Source organism: Leucopleurus acutus, assembly GCF_964270905.1.
Source record: "Leucopleurus acutus genome assembly, chromosome: 2".
In the NCBI taxonomy this organism is placed as follows: domain Eukaryota; kingdom Metazoa; phylum Chordata; class Mammalia; order Artiodactyla; family Delphinidae; genus Leucopleurus; species Leucopleurus acutus.
In genome coordinates, this window is record NC_139143.1 from 80,024,190 (window position 1) to 80,041,149 (window position 16,960).

The window sequence follows — 16,960 nt, forward strand, 5'->3', positions numbered from 1 at the left end:
AGAGACGAGGCTCAGAAATGAACTGATTTGTGTGAGTGGGGTGCCAAGTTGGGGGCCCACCAAGGTCTGACCCCAAAGTCAAGGCTCTTTGGGGAGAGGAGTAGGTATGGAGGGAACAGGTGACCACCCCTGCCTGGCCCCAAGGCGTGGTTTGGGTCGCCTTCTTCCTTCCTCCCCGCGCTGGCGAACTCCGATCGGCGATCAGACGGCGGCACGGAGACAATAGCGCTCTGTCCCGGGCGGGCGCTCCGGGAAGACAGCTCATCCCTATGCAGGGACGGCCTCCCCCACCCGGGCCTGGCCGCCAGCCCCTTTCAGGCGGTGGAAGCCGGGGCGGCGGCAGAGGGGGATTCTCACAGGCCGTTGGACATTTGCATAGCCCGCTCGCCCGCCCGGAGACATTGGCCCGCATTGTTCCCGGGCGGCGGCGGCAGCGCCGGCGGGCGCACGGGCCGGGGCGCGCGGGGCGGCGCGGAGGACCCGGCTGGGAGCGGGCGGGAGGACCAGACAAAGGAGACGGGGCGCGCAGAGCCGGGCGGGGGAGATCGTGACGGTGGGAGAGAAATATTGGGGTGAGGTGGGGCGGGGGACGCGGCTGCCGAGTTAGTCTGTCCCGGGACCGCCACCGACCCCCACTTCGGACACCCACGCCGTGTCTAATTCCTCCCTGAGCTGGGGCCACCATGCGCCGTGATTTGAATCCCAATAACGGGGCATCTCAGGCCTTCCCCAGGCTATGCAGGTTCAGGGCGCCAGGTCCACCAGAGGTCAGAGGAGCAGCTCTAGCTCCTGGCCCGGCCCAGGGGGCTCTGGCCACACAGGCACAGAAGCACCCTGAGGCGCGTGGGGAACCTTGGACCTCCCAGCCAGATGTCTGGCCAGGAAGCTCTGTTGTCGCCCACACATACTTGTGCCAAGCCCGTACAGCTCCACCTCCAGAAACCCTTTCCTAATGCCTCTGGCTCTGCTGGCTTGACACTGACCCCAGCGCAGCCAACCTTCCCCATCAGTGGGGCCCTGGGAGGCGAGCAGGGGCCAAGTGTCCTCGTCCATCATTGTCCCCCGAGCTCAGGCACTGGGGCTGGACAGACGGAGTTCATGAGTGGGCAAGTGTCTGATTGTCCTGCATTGAGAGTGATAATGGCGGTGATCAGAGGGGCTGTCCCTGAGGGGCAGAGGCCTCATTGTCCTGAAGGGGTGAGGAAGGAGCTCCCTTTGCCCCTGTCCCCGCCATCTCCTTGACCTGTTCATTGTCACCCTGTCAACCCAGCCTGAATGGATGGGCCACCGTGTGGGGAGCCAATGGTGCTGAGCCAGGGGCTACAGGGAAGATGGGGGAGGGGCTTAGCCTTGGTGAAGCAGAGAGGCTCCAAGGGTACCTGCCTTCCCTGCCCTCTGAGCTCCCTGCCTGAAAGCAGTAATGGGACGATCACCCCCAGACCCAGACCAGTAATGATGGCTCAGTCCATCATTTGGACCGAAAAATCTATAGACTGCCCACCAGGGTGCTAGGCACTGCAGGAAAAGCTGGGGGAGGGAGAGGAGGAAATGCAGAGGGAAAAACCAAGGGCCTGGTTTAGGAGAGTTCAGTCCAGGACAGAGTCCCCTGAGCCATGAAGCCAGGGCGCCGTGTCTTGTGGTAGAGCTCAGCAGCGTCTCCCAGGCCATGAGAAGCTTTATGGGGGTGATGGAGCCTGAACTATCTGGTTAGGGGATATTCAGGGCCATCTCTTGTCGGGCAGCCATCACCCTTTCTCAGGGATCTCTTGGTGGGCCACCCTAGGAACTGCAACCTTTCCTCCCTTAGAAGCTGGCTGGGTAATTGCCCTCTCCCAGGGAGGGTCCAGTTGTCACTTCTCCAGGAAGCCTCCCTGGATTGAGATGGTAGTAATGACCAGCCTAGGCTAGAGCAGCCCCTTTCTGTCAAGCCCGGAGGAGATTTGGTTGTGGTCAAGAAAGAACCAGAGTAGAAGGAAAGGATCAAGTGGGAAAATGTTGGTGCTATGCGTAGTAAATGAATACTCGTAGCCTTTCCCACCCAGGATGAGCAAGGGCAGGGAGGGGCTTATCCTTAAGTCTCTCCTTCCTAGAAGTCTTTCAGATCTCTGTTTGAGGACTGCTCAGAGAGCTCAGGGGCAGAACAGGTCAGCTGGCTGTACCTGGATCCGCGCAGAGGCAGAGCGATGGCTCTGCAGGGTGAAATGGGGGATGGGCCTCTGCTTGCCCAGACTCCCTCCCAGCAGGGGCTGACAGGACAGGGTACCTTTTTACAATCTCAGCAGTCATCCTGCCTCAGCACAAGGATCTCCCTCCAACATACCTACCCCAGCCAGCAATGGTCAGGGGAGGCTGTGGAGGAAGGAGGGGAGCTCAAGGGGAGGGATATACCAAATATATTTGGGCCACATGGGCAGGGGTGGTCCCCATGGGGCACTTCTCTCTCAACCTCCCTCCTTGTTCCTCAGCTTTTCTTCAACTCTGTGCTTGACCTCTTTCCCCAGCCAGACTCAGTCCCTTCAGCTACAGTGAGGATGGAGCCTCGTGGGGGCACCTTTTGCCCCTGTCCCAGAACTAGGCCTCAGCAATCCCTCCTTGGGTTCCTACGTGTGCATGGGTTTTGGTTTTGAGGAAGAGGTCTCTAGTCATGCTCACTCCTGCCAGAAGGGAAGAGCAGGAGAGGGCAGAGGGGGGTCCCAGTACTTCGGGGTTGGGAAAGGAGCTCTGGTCTACTGGCAGGATGGATTCTCTGTTGAATGAGAGATCTGGAATGACATGTGGTAGGGACTGGGAGCTCAGAAAAGTCTTGTGGCATGAATAGTGAGGACCAGAGCTGAAGCAGACAGGGATGCCGTTAGGCTGTAGGAAGGACTTCCCATTCTTGGTAGAGGATGGAGGGGCAAGAAAGGCCGCATCTTCCTCTGCTGGGTCTGGAGCGCCCTCTGGTGATCAGATGGCTTCAGGCTGACGGAAGCCCCATTCTCTGCAGCAACTCATTTGCCCTTCCTAGTCCCCACTCCTCAGACTCGGGACAGGGACATAAATTGGTGCCTGGGGGCTGGCTGCTTCCAGCTTCTGAGGAGTTAGTGGCAAAGCACTCCTTACGCCCCTCTTAGTCCCAGCAGGGGCCCTCTTCCTACTCTGTTCAGAGACCACCCAAGTTGAGGGTCAGAGTGGCAGCCATTCTGGGATAGGAAGAGCTCTCCAGGAGCCTGAGCTGTCTGTCCTATAACACACACACACTTGCTGCAGGAGAATGAGCTTCCTGTCTCTGGAGGCAGGTAAGCCCAGTCTGGGCATCCACCTAGCAGAACACGGCATCCTAGGGCGAGTTCCATGGACCCAGGGAGGCAGGATATTGTCACCACTAAGGTCCTTTCTCACCCGAGGTTCCAAAATTGTGAGTTAGGTGGTAGGAGGAGCCCCCCAAATTCCAAGTGCACAAAAAAAGGAGTGAGAGTCCTCGGTGACCGTGGTATTTATCACCCTCAGAGAGCCAGGCCCTGGCTCAGGCTTCACTGTAACGGAGTGATGCTGGTCCAGTGGATCAGCAGTCACTTGGGTGCCTCACTTGCAGGGCGTGGGGCGGTGGGGTGGGGCTGTGTGAGGCTCTCCCCTCACCACACTAGTTACAGCCCCTCCCCCAATGCTGCCTATGGTAAGGAGGCTCCTTCCGGCTCCTGTCTTCTTTCTTGCAGCAGAAGTGATGGGAACTAGAAAAGAAAAGCTTCCCAACGGTAGCCAGCCATCATATTCTAAAAGGAGAGCGTCCTTTCAAGGCCTGGAAGCAAGTTAGGCCCGAGTCTCCAGTTCCTCTGCCCTCAGAGGTCCCTGGGCTAAATCCGCATGCTCCCCAGGCACCTGGAGGGCAAGGATGGAGGAGCAGGTGAAGGGGCAGCTCCAGGGGGCTGGAGACCACAGCTCAGGGAGGGACCCCAGAGGAGAAGGGGCAAGCGAGGAAGGAAAGAGGCAGGTTGGATCAGAGGAGGTGCGGCAGGGAAGGGAAAGTTGGAGGGTGAGAGAGCCCCATGGGCCTGAGGGGCTGCAACCACATCTCACCTCCCAGTAAACCTGGTCCTCGTAGCACTGGGAGTCTGGCGGGGAGTCCAAGAAGGGCAGCCTCAGCAGGAGCCCTGGTGGCAGTAGGGGATCATGTGTGAGGCTTTTTGCCAACCCCATGGGGGAGACTGCCACTCAATACCACCGGGCACAGAGGAGCCAGGAGGCATGAGGTCAACGTGATGCCCGGCACAGGCATATCACAGTGGTATTTATCGAGCACCAACTTTTGCTAGGCCCTATGCGAAGTGCTTGACAAGCATTGCCCTCCTTAAGCAACCACAGCAACCCTGCAAGGTGAATATGATCCCTCTGTTACAGAGAAGGGGGCCAAGGCTTAAAGAAGTTAAATAACTTATTCAAGTTGGCACAGTTGGGAACGGACCAAATAGTGAGTCTGTCACGAACCACAGCTCATAAGCCTTCTGTGGCCGCCTATCCAGGAGGGGTGCAGGAAGTGTTTATTAGTAAGTAAGTAATTAGATGAATGAATGAGCTGAACCTTGTTTGAGAATGAAAATCTCAGGGTGGGAGCAGGAGGGTGGGGATACTCAATCAGACGTTTTATTCTGAAGGCCAAAAGGACTAAGGCCAGATATCAGGAAGGACTGCCTGACCTGGCGTCAGTGGGCAGGCTGCCTCTGTGGAAGGTTTTTGTGCTCCAGTCTAGTGATGAGACAGGCAGGGCTTCTTCCCTCCCTGCCCCTAGCCCTACACGCTTCAGGGCCTCAGCCTGAGGTTGGGCTGCCCTCTAGTGGGCAGAGGGAGCAGCACAGGGAAGCCACAGAGGAGAGGGATCTGTCAGCCCCTAGCAGGCTTCCCACCTTCCCCTGGCATCGGAAGGGAGTACCCACTTTGTCCTACTTATCTGGAGGAAGTTACCCCTTAAATGTACAACCCCACCCTGCACCTGGCACAAAGTAGGCGCTCAACAGATACCTGTGAGTAAATGAATGGCAGGGGGATGGGATGAAATGGCCCTTCCTCCAGAGAAACCCCCTCCTCTGTCTTCTGCCCTCCCTGGAGCTCCTCACAACGCCCCTCCCCCCCTCCCCCCCAGGCCAAGGTCACTCACCTCCGAGGCTCCCACCCACAGAGGCAAATATCAGTGTGACAAACAGTCCGAAGAGCTGGTGCATGGCCTGAGACGTCGCGCTGCGCTGGCCCTTGGCTAGGAGTGGAAACACGCTCTCTAGGCTGCAGGGAGGGGAGAGTGGGGGGGAGACAGGGATGGAGCATGGAGCCAGGGCTGGTCAGTGCATCAGTGCACTGCACCGCTTCCTGCAGCGGCCAAAAGGGCCTCAAGGGAGCTGCCAGGCTGAGCCACCTCCGGGCCTTTGCTCCAGTCAGGCCCATAGCCTGGAACACCCTCCCACCTCCCGTGTGCCAGCAACACCCTCACACCTTTCAAGGCTCACTTTGAGGGTCACTTTTGCCTGCCCTCTCTTCTGAGCCCTGATGTGTAAAAATCTATCCTAAGGGTCAGTATCTCTTACCTGACCCTTTAGTAATAACACTATTGAAATCATTTGTTCAATAACCTTCTGCTGCACTTGAGTGAGGACCAAGAAGGCAGTCCCCAGTCTTGTTCACTCCAGTTTCTTCAGCTCCCAGGAGGTAGAGGAATGAATGAATGAATGAAAGAAAATAGACAGCTTTTTCTTGTTGGTCCACAATAGGAGGAAGAGAGTGAGGGACTTAGTTCAAGGGGGATAACGATTCCACTGGGGATGGGGGGTGAGGGTGGGGAGAACTCACCCATCTCCGTAAGCTTCATGGGTGGCCAGTCCAGCCACAAGGACCCCCAAGAGCGCTCCCAGGACCCCAGGCATCCCGTGGAGGTTGTGGACACCGCACGTGTCTTGGACTTTGAGTTTTGACTCAAGGGTGGGCTGGAGAACAGGACAACAATAATGAGTCTCCTGTGCCCTCCGAAGACCCCCTGTTCTGCCCAGGGCCCAAGAGGCATCTGTACCGTGAAGAACTTGTACCCCAGTGTGGAGACGGTCCCAGCCAGGAAGCCAGCTACCAGAGCCCCAAAGGGTGTCAGCATCATTTCAGCCGATGTCCCCACCACAACCCCTCCGGCCAGTGCGGCATTCTGGATGTGGACCTAAGGGAGCACAGGAGAACAAGGTGTCGGAGGCCCTTTCAGATCATCACACCCACACCCAACCCAACCCCGCCCACCACAGTGGCACCTACTGCTTCTGAAGTCCCCCCACCATCTAACCCTCTAACTCTCCTGCTATCCTGTCATCGTCTCATGCTCTGACCCAACGCCTCCAGTGCAGATGGAGCCCCCTGTGCCTGTGCCGTTACCTGTTCCCCTGGAGAATCCTCCTTGCAGGGTCTCCGATCTCTCCCCCGCCTCCCGGTCCCTCCCTCTGCCTCTCCCAAGCCTCTCCCCCATACCATGTCCAGCCGCCCATCCCTCCCGACAAGGGCTGACAAGGCGAAGGTGCTGAGGGTGCTGGCAGTCAAGGAGTAGTACGTGTTGAGAGCCGACCGATGCTGCCCATCCCCCAGTGCAGTGGGTGCAGAGTTGAAGCTAGGCCAGAAGATCCATAGGAAGATGGTCCCTAAATGGTGGGCAGGCAGAATGCGAGGAAGGAGGTGACTCCCCCACAAGGCACAAGCTGTGTAAGTGCACTCAAGTCACCTACCCTCAGCAGCCTCAGTTTTCTCATCTGTAAAGTGGGGATAGTGATGCCTACTTTACAAAGTGAGGACTAAATGAGGTGATACATCCCAAGTGCATAGTGCATGGCCTAGCCAGTACTAAATGTTCAACAAATGGTAGCTATCGCAGGGTACTGGCACAAAAGGGAGCTCCTTGGTTGAAAACCACAGGGGGTTGAGATTTTTTAAGTATCAGAAAAGGAAAGAAAAAAAAGGCAAAGGGCACCACATGTCAGGCACTAATCTGGTACTTGATATACATAAGAGGAAAATCACTTGTTTTATAACCTCAACTGCCCCCTGGAGAGGGTGGGCCCTGCCATGAGCACGGACGGGCTGGGCCTGAGCATCTGGGGTAAGGACATATGCCCTGCCCGCGGGTCCCAGGTCAGTCCTGGAGGGAGAGGGGGAGGGGCCAAGGGCAGGTGAAGGGGAGCTGGGGACCCGGTAGGGTAGCGCCAGCAGAGCAAAGAGGCTTGAGAGACTGCCCCTTAGTCCTGCGTGGTCCTTGGGTTGCGATGTAACTTCTGCACCTCCACAGTCTGATTAAAATCTACCACACATACACATGCGTCTTCTGAGAAGAGTTTTGGGAGGAATCAAGGAAGAGGCCAGTTTTCCTGTCTGGAAGAAGCTGGGAGGCAGAGGAGATCTGAGAATGTAAGCCTCGCAGGAAAGCACAGACATCTTGGGGAAGCCTTTGGACTTCAAGCTAAACTTATCTGAGTCTCAAAGGGCAAGGAGGCCTCAGCTGACCTAGGATTCCACATGCTCTATTTCACAACAAACCCAGAGGTGAGCAAGAAATACAAAACCAGTCTCTTTTTAATGTAAGAACGGGCACTTCGGTCACTACTCAATACCACCCCCAAAAACATAAAATAAGGCTGCCCTGGTGGCGCAGTGGTTGGGAGTCCGCCCGCCGATGCAGGGGACGCGGGTTCGTGCCCCGGTCCGGGAGGATCCCGCATGCCGCGGAGCGGCTGGGCCCGTGAGCCATGGCCGCTGAGCCTGCGCGTCCGGAGCCTGTGCTCCGCAACGGGAGAGGCCCGCGTACCGCAAAAAAAAAAAAAAAAAAAAAAAACATAAAATATGGATTTCCTTTCCTGACTCATTAGTGAACAAAGAGAGAGGAGCAGAGGCCAAGGCGGAGGTATGCGCTTAGGAGAAACAGGTGGTGAGGATGGGGCTTGCAGGTCAGACCCTACTGCTCGCCGGCGTGACCTACGACCTCTCCTCCTCCCCCTTGAGAGTGCAGGGGCTTCCAGGGAATCCCCTGAGAGGACGTGACCTCAGGAGGGGGGACGCAGCCCCAGGGACAAAAGCCTGGAGGTTAGAGATGGGGAGAAGCTGAGTCTGGCTGGAGAGAGAGCGCGGGGAGAGTGAGTGGGGAGGGGGCAAGGGGGGAAGGAGTAGCCAAGATCCTGCAGGGGTGGGTGCGCCAGGCTGAGGAGTCTGGTATCTAACTGTCGGTAGTGGGGACCCTGGAGGTCTTCAACAGAGACTGGTGCCCTCAGACTTCGATTGAGAAAGGCCCCTAGGATGGATCTCAGGGCATGTGCATACCCCAGTGCTGAGTTCTAAGAACCTGTCATAAAACTACTGAGAAGGGTGAGCAAGGATTCCCGGGGCTCTGGTGGAAGAATCCGAGTTGGAAGGGAGCTCCCAGCCAGAGCCCCAAGGATTCTAGGTGGCACCCCAAGACCAGGCCTGGAGATGAACCGGCCCCGTACCCACCACACCTCAGCAGGCCTCACCAATCATGGCAAAGAGGTCCGAATGGTAGACGGAGCCCTGGCGATGCTCGCTCTTCTCCAGCTGGGGCCTATAGAGGACCCTGGAGAGGACCAGCCCGAAGTAGGCGCCAAAAGCGTGAATAGTCATGGAGCCTCCTGCATCCTTCACCTGGGGAGGTAGAGCTGAGGTGGAGGGGCAGCCCCTCGCCCCTGCCCCTACCCCACGCCCTCCCTGCTCAGGGCCTGGCCCTGGCCACTTCCACTCCTCACCCCAACCCCATCCAGACTCACCCTGAGGAGACTAAGGAGCACAAACTCGTTGAGGCCAAACAGCACCACCTCCAGCAGGGCCATGAGCAGAAGCTGAGCCGGCCCAGTCTTGCCCAGTATGGCACCAAAGGAGATGAGCACAGCCCCAGCGCAGAAGTCAGCATTGATCATGCTGGGGGGTTGGGATGGGGAGGGTGAGAGGGGGCTGGAAGCGAGGGCAGCCCTGGGGGGTGGGGGGAGGGGAGGAGGCAATGAGCCTACCCACCTAAGCTCTTCCCTGGTAGGCAGGAAGGTATCACCTCGCCTTTTTTGTGGATGCGGAAACAGAGTCTCAGGGAGGTTCTGGGCCTTAGCAAACAAAGCCCACAACAGGTGGAAGAACCAGATCTTGAATCAAGAGCTCCTCTGAACCCTGCCCTTTTCCATGACACTATCTATCCTCCCAACATCTCTTGGGTAATAAGGGGCCTAAAGAAATGGGGAGGTGGGGCTCGAGGATGGGAGAAGAAATCAGGCAACAGAATAGGCAGGGCACCTAAAAGAAATCAACGGATGGGTCAAAAACCTGGGTCAGGGAGCAGACTTGAGGGACTGGGTTTGAGCTGGGTCCCTTGGACAGGGGCCTCCCAGGTAGACCGGAGGGGAGCCAGGGTGGCCGCCACTGCCCACCTCTCTACGCCTACATAGATGTGGCCATGGTGGAAGGAGTGGAAGAACCCCTGGACGAGTGTGGACCACTGCAGGGCAAAGGCGGCCGAGAGGAAGGTGAAGCCCACGCTGCTGAAGCCGTAGCGCTGCAGGAAGACCATGAGGAAGCCGAAGCCCACGAAGATCATGGTGTGTACATCCTGGAAGCCTGCAGGGTGGAGGGGGCATTCAGGGCTGCTCAGGCTGCCACCCATCCACCAATCAGCCGTCCTGCCAGCGCCCCCAGCTCTCACAAGCCAGGGCCGTCCTGAGGCTGGAGCCGAGCCTATAAAACTCCCTGGACATGGCCGGCCTCCCAGCCCGGATCCCCCATGCAGAGCTGGCCAGCTTGGAGCAGTGGGACCCAGACCATCCCTGCTGTCGCCAGGTCAGAGCAAGAGAGTAGAGCCTTCCGCTCTCTTCTCTGCCCCACTCATTTGCCCTATCCCTGGGTTGCTTACAACCAGTGAAAAGTCCAACCTTTCCTGTGTTCTTTCCTGGCGCAGTCCCTGCCCTCTGTGCTGGAAATTCTCTTCCCCTGCCGGGTTTTCTTAAATTTTCCCTTTCTGTCGGAAGTCCTTCTTGATGTCTACCCTCCATTCCTCATACTTCAGAATCTATACCTCTCCATTTTCAGGATTTTAAATTTTATAAATTAATTTACAAAAATAACTTTAAATTGTTAACAGAGATTATCTCAGAGAAAAGAAATTGAAGGGAGGGGGCAGGGCTGCTGAGCTGTACAACTCTGGAGCAAATAATGCCCCCTGGAGGTGTGCAATATGGCCACTCCGGGAAGGAGGATTTTACCCTATAGTTTGTTTCTTTCTATACTTTGAATGTTTTAATTTTATAGATGAATCACTTGAATTTTTTTAAGTGTCGGTGGGGTTTCTGGGCAGGGAGATTTGGGGTCTTTTCTGTTTGCTTTCTATTCTGTGTAAAAAGATCTAAAATAATAAACAGTAATAGTGAAAATGAGATAAATACAACAGTTTGCTTTTGTATTAGTTTGTTCTGTACCCCTCCCCCCATCTACTTGTAAATAGGGTTTGAAACACAACCTACTATGATGTTCAGCCAGTGCATCTGGTCCTGTTTCCTTCGTCTTGGGTCTATGTATCCATAATGCTGTGCTATCTTTGGCTTCAATTGAGAAATACCAGAGAAACACTTGAGTGCATTATTGCGTTTGTTGTAAATAACTTACTGAGAAACAGGGTCAACCATGACCCTAAACTCTCCTTTCATAGCTCCATGTGAGAAATTTCTCCTGGAACTTAGTACTAGGAAATGTCATTTCCCCTGAGGAACCAGGAGCTGGTTTGCTTTCCCTCATTCATATGATAGATGTTTACTAAGCAGTCATGCACCAGGCTCTGCGAATGCAGAGCTGTTGGTGGAGGACAGCCATCAAAGGATCAAAGAATCACATATGTGAGGCTTCCTTGGTTCTGATGAGAACACATAACTGACCATATTACCCCTTTTTCCTAGCTGCCTGGAAGCTCAGAGCTACAGGAATTTCAACTATAACAACTGTAGGCCTTCACAGTGTTCCTTATTTGTGTACTGCTTCTATACTTTTCTTATCCACGTTTTTGTTGTAAATGACCGCGTGTCTTGTACAAAGAGGCAGATCACAAAGAAAAAAAATCACAATCACCTTTTTTGTTTAAAGGTGAAGGACCAACAAGCCAAAAATTTATTACTGAACTTTAGAATGTAATCAACAGCTTTGAGAGAAGCAAATTTTTCTGCTTGTGTGTGTGTGTGTGTGTGTGTGTGTGTGTGTGTGTGTGTGTGTGCTGTGTATGGGCTGATAGGAAATGAGTTTGCAAGCCCTTGGCAGAGGGTGGGGTGCATGTTGGAACTGGAGGTCTACAGCTCAGCTGCCAGCCCCAGTGGCCAAGTGGGTGAGGGTCTGGAGGTCCGCTGGCCTCACTAAATGTCTCCACCACTGTGCCACTTTTCCAGCCCAACTCACTCCCCGAATCACCCAGATCTCTCTTCCCTCTCAGATCTTAAAATCCAACAGAAAAGGAGAGGTATCTTTTAGAACTCAGCCCGAAGCCTTAGTTCTTTTAGCCTCACGGCCTGACTTGTTTTCTCCTTGTGCAAACGGTAAAGGGGGTGCCATGTCTGTTCTTTTGCCCAAGGATAACAAAGCAACAAAAGGGGCTGGGTCATGCCCATTTCATGCCGAAACCGCTCTAAAACTTGTCTTAAATGGCAATAATATTTACATCTCCCACCCCGGGTTTGTTTGGAATCAAAACTCAATCCCTTGGCCTTTCACCTGGAGTCTAAACATCAAGAAATCTCCTTTACTCATTTCACTCTGTGGAACATTCCACACAGACATTCTCCATGGACTGTGGTGGGTAAGGGGCTATTCCAGCTGGAGGCAGGGGCATAGATGAGATGACCCCTCAACATTCCCTTCAGGGGATCCCTGGGTTGGGCAGGATGGAGCCTGTTTTCCGTCACATCCCCACCCCGACCAAACCCATGCACCTTTGGTTGCAGAGAAGATAAAAGCCCTCTAGGGCCACCTATCACCCTCCCTCCTTCCCTTATTGCCCCTCCCCAACCGCACCAGATGACTCCTGAACAAGGTCAGACTGTGGGACAAGGGGACAGTTAAAGCTGGGGCTTTAGCATCTAACAGAGCTGGATTTAAATTCCAGCACCTCCCCCCTCCACCTCTCACCATGTGATCTTGGACAAGCCACTTAACCTCTCTAAGCCTCAGTTTCCTCATCTGTAAAGTGGGGATATAAAATGTGAGAAGCAGGAAAAAGGGAGTGGTAAGCTGGGGAGGCCATCTCCCCCCACCACTCTACCCGCACGTGCCTTTAAGAGGGCAGATAGGGCTGTATTCTCCTAGAAAAGTCACAAACCACTCTGGTCCCAGTCACTTCCCCCTGCCCCCACCTCAAGAAAATCCTGATTCCATTTGTCCTAAATCCCTCTCCTTGCAAGTCAGGTCTCAGAGATATATAAAAAGGAACCTGTCCGTATTTTTTCTTAGAACCCTTTCTCATCTTTGCTTCTGTGTCCCCTGTATGCCTAGTCTTTTCCCCTAGTTTCTCCCCTTCTTTCTTTCTCTCTCTCTCTTTTTTTTTTTTTTATTGGAGTATAGTTGCTTTACATGTTGTATTAGTTTTCCCCCTTTCTTATTTTCCATTACTTGCCTCATAGGATAGAAGTTTGTAATGTGGGGGAAAGTCTGCAGATGGGGAGTCAAGAGACTCGGTTCTAGGCTGGCTAACTTGCTGTGTGATCTTGGGCAGTCACATGACCTCTCTGGCTCTCTCTCCACATCTGAGAGGAGTGGATCAGATGAGCTCTAAAGGCCCTTCCTATAGAGGTAACAGACAGATACTCAGAGCAGCCACGCATTTGGCATTGGCTAGTCCCACAGCTAAACAACAGCGGCAAAACTCTCTTTCATCTCCCAAATCAAAGGGCAGTGGCTACACCACCCTCTGGCCCTGACCACTTCTCCAGGACACAGGGATAGGTGAAGACTTGGCTCATCAAAGCCCCACGCTCCAGGGACCTCACATCTCCCTCCTCCCCAACCCATCCCTGCACCAGAGTCCCAAGTCCACAGGGATAGAAACCTAGTGCAGAAAAAGAGGTAGGATTCCCACTGCTATTCCTCTTATTGCAATCCAGGGACAGAAAACAGTGCATCCAGGAGAGCCTACCATTGCAGCAGAGGGATGAGAGCTTGGGGGTTTCAGGGAGGACTGTGAAGCAAACAGGGCTTGGAGGCCTTGAGGCCCATGGGAGAAGCAAATGGGGGTTCATGGCAGGCAGCCAGGTCAGACCCTAGGACAAGAGCTTACTTCTCTCAGCCTGTGGACTGTCCCTGCCCAACTCCCCATCTCTGTGGACAAATGTATGACCCCAAGAGTCTGCCATCCCAGCTCTGTGGCTCTGGCTTTGATTCCAGCATCCATGGCTCACCTCATGCAGCCAGAATTGGGGTGAAATGTGGGGCGGGAGGAGCTGTAGCCCTCCCTCGGCCTAGGATGGCCGGTATTCTGGCACTTTATGCCCAGGTCCAAGCCTCCACCTCACCCTCTCTATCCTCAGCATTGTGAGCTTCATTTTCTTGGGGTTGGGGCTGGGAGAGGGTCAGGTGGGGACACACTGCCACCAGCTCTGCATACAGAAAGTAGGGTAATAACAGCCTGGGATTTTTATAGGAGATTCTCACATTCTGGGCCTCATTTGAATGGATATCCTTCAAATGGAGGCATCTTTCTCCCCATTGCTCAGATGGGGAAAACTGAGGCTTAGAGACCTGGTCAAACATTTGTGATGAAGTCTGGGAGATCTGGTCCCAGCTGCCCAGGGCCTGAGTCACAAGGTTGGGTCCCCAATCTTGAGGCAGAGGCTCTGTCCACAACAGGGGGCAGGGGCTTAAATTTCTCCTTCCTGGGCCTTGTCAGCAGGCAGGTGAGCTGTGGTGCTAGGACCTGAGGATGGCTGAGTCCTAGTTCCAGCTCTGTCACTCACATGGTAGGTGATCATGAACAAATCACAACCCCTTTGAGCCTCAGCTTCCTCCTGGGTGAAATGGGCTAATGACCCTGCCTTGCCTCCTTCGCAGGGCTGGGGGGCTGCTACTCTGTGATTGGCTGGTGGATAGTTACATCATTTTCTCTCTGGCTCTGGAAGGACCAGCTTTGGGGGACTGGGGAAGAAATGTCTCAGTCCACTAGTCTTGGCTGCCTTCACAGCTAATACCATCACTGCCCCCTGCGCCCCACTCCCTACCTCCCCTGCCCAGATGATTTTTTCCCTGTGGTCAGGGTGGAGGCCCCAGGAAAGGCAAAGTCTCTGAACAGCCCAGCAAAGCCCAACTAGGCCAACAAGAGAGTAGGTAAAGCTGGGGCTTCAGATCTGGGTTCAAATCCCAGCTCCCTCAATTCTGACAGCAAGACCCTGAACCAGCCACCTAGCCTCTCTGAGCCTCAGTTTCCCCATCTTTGCCTACTTCATAGACTAAAGGAGAAAAAATGCATGTGCCGCCCTCAGCATAATACCTGGAACGTGGCAGACGCTGGTGAAAGGGTGTTATTATAATAAATCTGGGGCACCTTAGATCTGGGCATCCAAGTGCTCCCTCCCAAGACATCGGGGGAGCTTAGGGCCTTAGCTCTCCCCGTGCCCTCACCCGCACTCACTTGGGTAGCGAAAGTAAAATTCATTGTCCGCGTTACTGTGGTTGTGCCAGTGCCAGAGGGCAGCGTCGGTTTCATGGTTGTAGCGGACAAAGACCGCAAAGAGGATGGCGGTGGCGCCCTGGAGGAGGAGGCACAGCAGGGGCAGCTGCAGTCGCCGGCCCGCGGTGCGGCGGGGAGACCCGGCCATGGGATAGAGGCTGCGAGTCTCCGTCTCCGGCTAGGGCTCCTGGCGCGCGGCTCTGGGAGACACTCACCGGGCGGGCCGGGCAGGTTTCACTCGAGCCAGGCCCCGCCCACTGGAGCCAGGCCCCGCCCACAAGGTGGCTTACCTGCCCGCAGTTCCTGGCTCCAGCCCGGGAGGCGGGGAAGGGTGGGCGGCGTCCCAGGCCTGAGGTGGGGCAAGGAGTGGAAGGCGATGGGGCGTTTGTACCCCCAAGTCCTCTTTCCTTTGGGCCAGCTGACCCTGGCGCCGTTCCGGTTGGGACAGGTCCTTGGAAATGACCCTAGAGAGGCGCCCTATGTTCTGCCTGCTGGGGAGCAGCTGCGGGACCGCAGGGGGCGGGGGGGGGGGGAGGAAGAAGGGAGGGCACCCGCCCCCTCAAACATGCTGTTAGAGAGTGTTTCCCAAAGAATAAGCGGCCTTATAGGCTCAGACTTCCCTGGCCGAACCCCTCCAGGGTTAATACAAGAGAGAGGAGAGGGATTACTCAATCTTTTGCCCAACTGAAAAGGCGATAGGGAACGGAGATAAAGAACAGCCGGCTCTCTAGGCATTGATGATTAACCTGGCCGGGGAGGTCTGAGCCTCAACAGTTGAGTTCCTTACCCCACTCCCAAGCCTCAGCCTCCTCACCCGCGTCTGCATCCCACCACACTTGTAGGTCAGAAGGCTGGACCTGCGAGCAGGCTGGGCAGGGGCCAACTGACACTTGGGTTCCCTGCACGTCCAGTGTGGATATGAGAGGGTCTGGGCTGCCCCAGCAGCTGGAAAGAAGGGAAGCTAGATGGCAGGAGGGTCTTCTCAGTTAAGAGTCAAGAGACCCTTGTTACACAAGCAAGATTTGCATCCGCTGGGGTCCTGGTAAATAGACAGCAAGGAGGCAGCTGTTAATTGAGCACTTACTGTGAACCGGGCTTCAGAGATGAACCAGATGACCCCTCCCTCCAGGAGCCACTGTCCAGTTGGGAGAGAGACACTTAGGAGAGAACTGAATTACCACTGGGGTAAATGTGTGACCCTGGGAATCACAGAGGCTCTGGGGGCCTAGAGGAGAGGCTGCAGAACCCACAGGAGTGGGGATGAGGGAGGGGACAAAGATGGAGAATTGCTTCCCGGGAGGTGGTGTCTGAAGGCAGCCTGGAAGGCCAACCTAGAAACTGAGTAAGTGAAGAAAGAAAGAAGAGGAGATGTTTCAAGAAGGGGACCCACATAAGCAGAAACCGTGCACACGTTCAGGGTGCTCAGGAACTGAGGCCAGGGGTGGGTATCAGCAGGCAGAGGTACGTGGCCTCTACCCAGTGGGTGCCGGGCCCCTGGAGACCTCTAAACAGATGGAGGACCCTCACATTATTGGTTCTGACTCCCAGAGGCCACAAGGGGCTTCAAAGAGGAAAACGTGAAGGCCAGTGGGGCTGGTGGTGGGGAAGGCCCTCTGTCTACACTGCCCGTAGCCTAACCCCAGCTGTCTGAAGGGGTTGTTGTGTGGGAGGGACTTGTGGGTATTTGCAAAGATGTCTCAGACCTCGGCCTGAAGGAAGAGCTGCCATTCTTAGGGGATGTGGCCTAGGCCCATAGGGACCAGCCACTGCCCAGAACTGATGCAGGGTAGGGCTCCTCCTAGGAATGGGGGTTGCCCCTTCTCAAGAATTGGAAGGGACAGGAGTGACAGGGGTCCCTGACCCTCCTCCTTGCTTCCCCTTCTGCCCTCTCCCCAGTTCACCTCCTCCCTACCTCCCCTCAGGGTCCTGATCCTCTGGCCCAGCATGGGCTCTGGGGTACAGTTGGATTCTAGGTGCCCAGCCAGGCAGGCATGGGAGGGTGGTAGCTGCCTCTGATAGCACTGCTCTACCAGGCTGAGCAGCCTCTCTGGCCTTCGGTGGCCCCTGGCCCCGAGACTCTCTCTCACTTCTTGGTCAGCAAGATGGCTGTTTTCTAGCTCCTCTGCAGGTGGTGGCGTGGGGCGGGGGGGAGGAGAAGATGTCTGGTCAGGAGCCTTTGGATAATGATTCTCAGATAATTCTGCATCTGGGGTATCCTCCCAGGTCCAGCCTTCTGCCCCAAAAGTTCAGCCTGCTTCCTGAGCCCTGATTGGGAGCAGGGGTTGT

The 16,960-nt window shown here is 55.4% G+C and overlaps 1 protein-coding gene across 2 annotated transcripts; it reads right to left on the reverse strand.

Moving 5' to 3' along the window:
• Nucleotides 1-3,512: 3,512 nt before the first annotated feature.
• On the reverse strand, nucleotides 3,513-15,052 carry RHBG (Rh family B glycoprotein; the record flags this gene model as incomplete). 2 transcript variants are annotated; one of them, XM_082834172.1, is made up of 10 exons in its annotated part: nucleotides 3,513-3,858; nucleotides 4,057-4,130; nucleotides 5,132-5,253; nucleotides 5,815-5,948; nucleotides 6,032-6,169; nucleotides 6,472-6,638; nucleotides 8,496-8,643; nucleotides 8,766-8,916; nucleotides 9,414-9,600; nucleotides 14,965-15,052. In XM_082834172.1, 9 exons carry the CDS (start codon nucleotides 9,578-9,580, stop codon nucleotides 3,790-3,792), a joined length of 1,170 nt encoding a protein of 389 aa, XP_082690298.1. In that variant the 3' UTR covers nucleotides 3,513-3,789. The 2 variants fall into 2 exon arrangements, with proteins under 2 accessions (XP_082690298.1, XP_082690297.1); XM_082834171.1 differs by lacking the exon at nucleotides 14,965-15,052 and adding an exon at nucleotides 14,636-14,822.
• Between the last annotated feature and the right edge of the window lie 1,908 nt (nucleotides 15,053-16,960).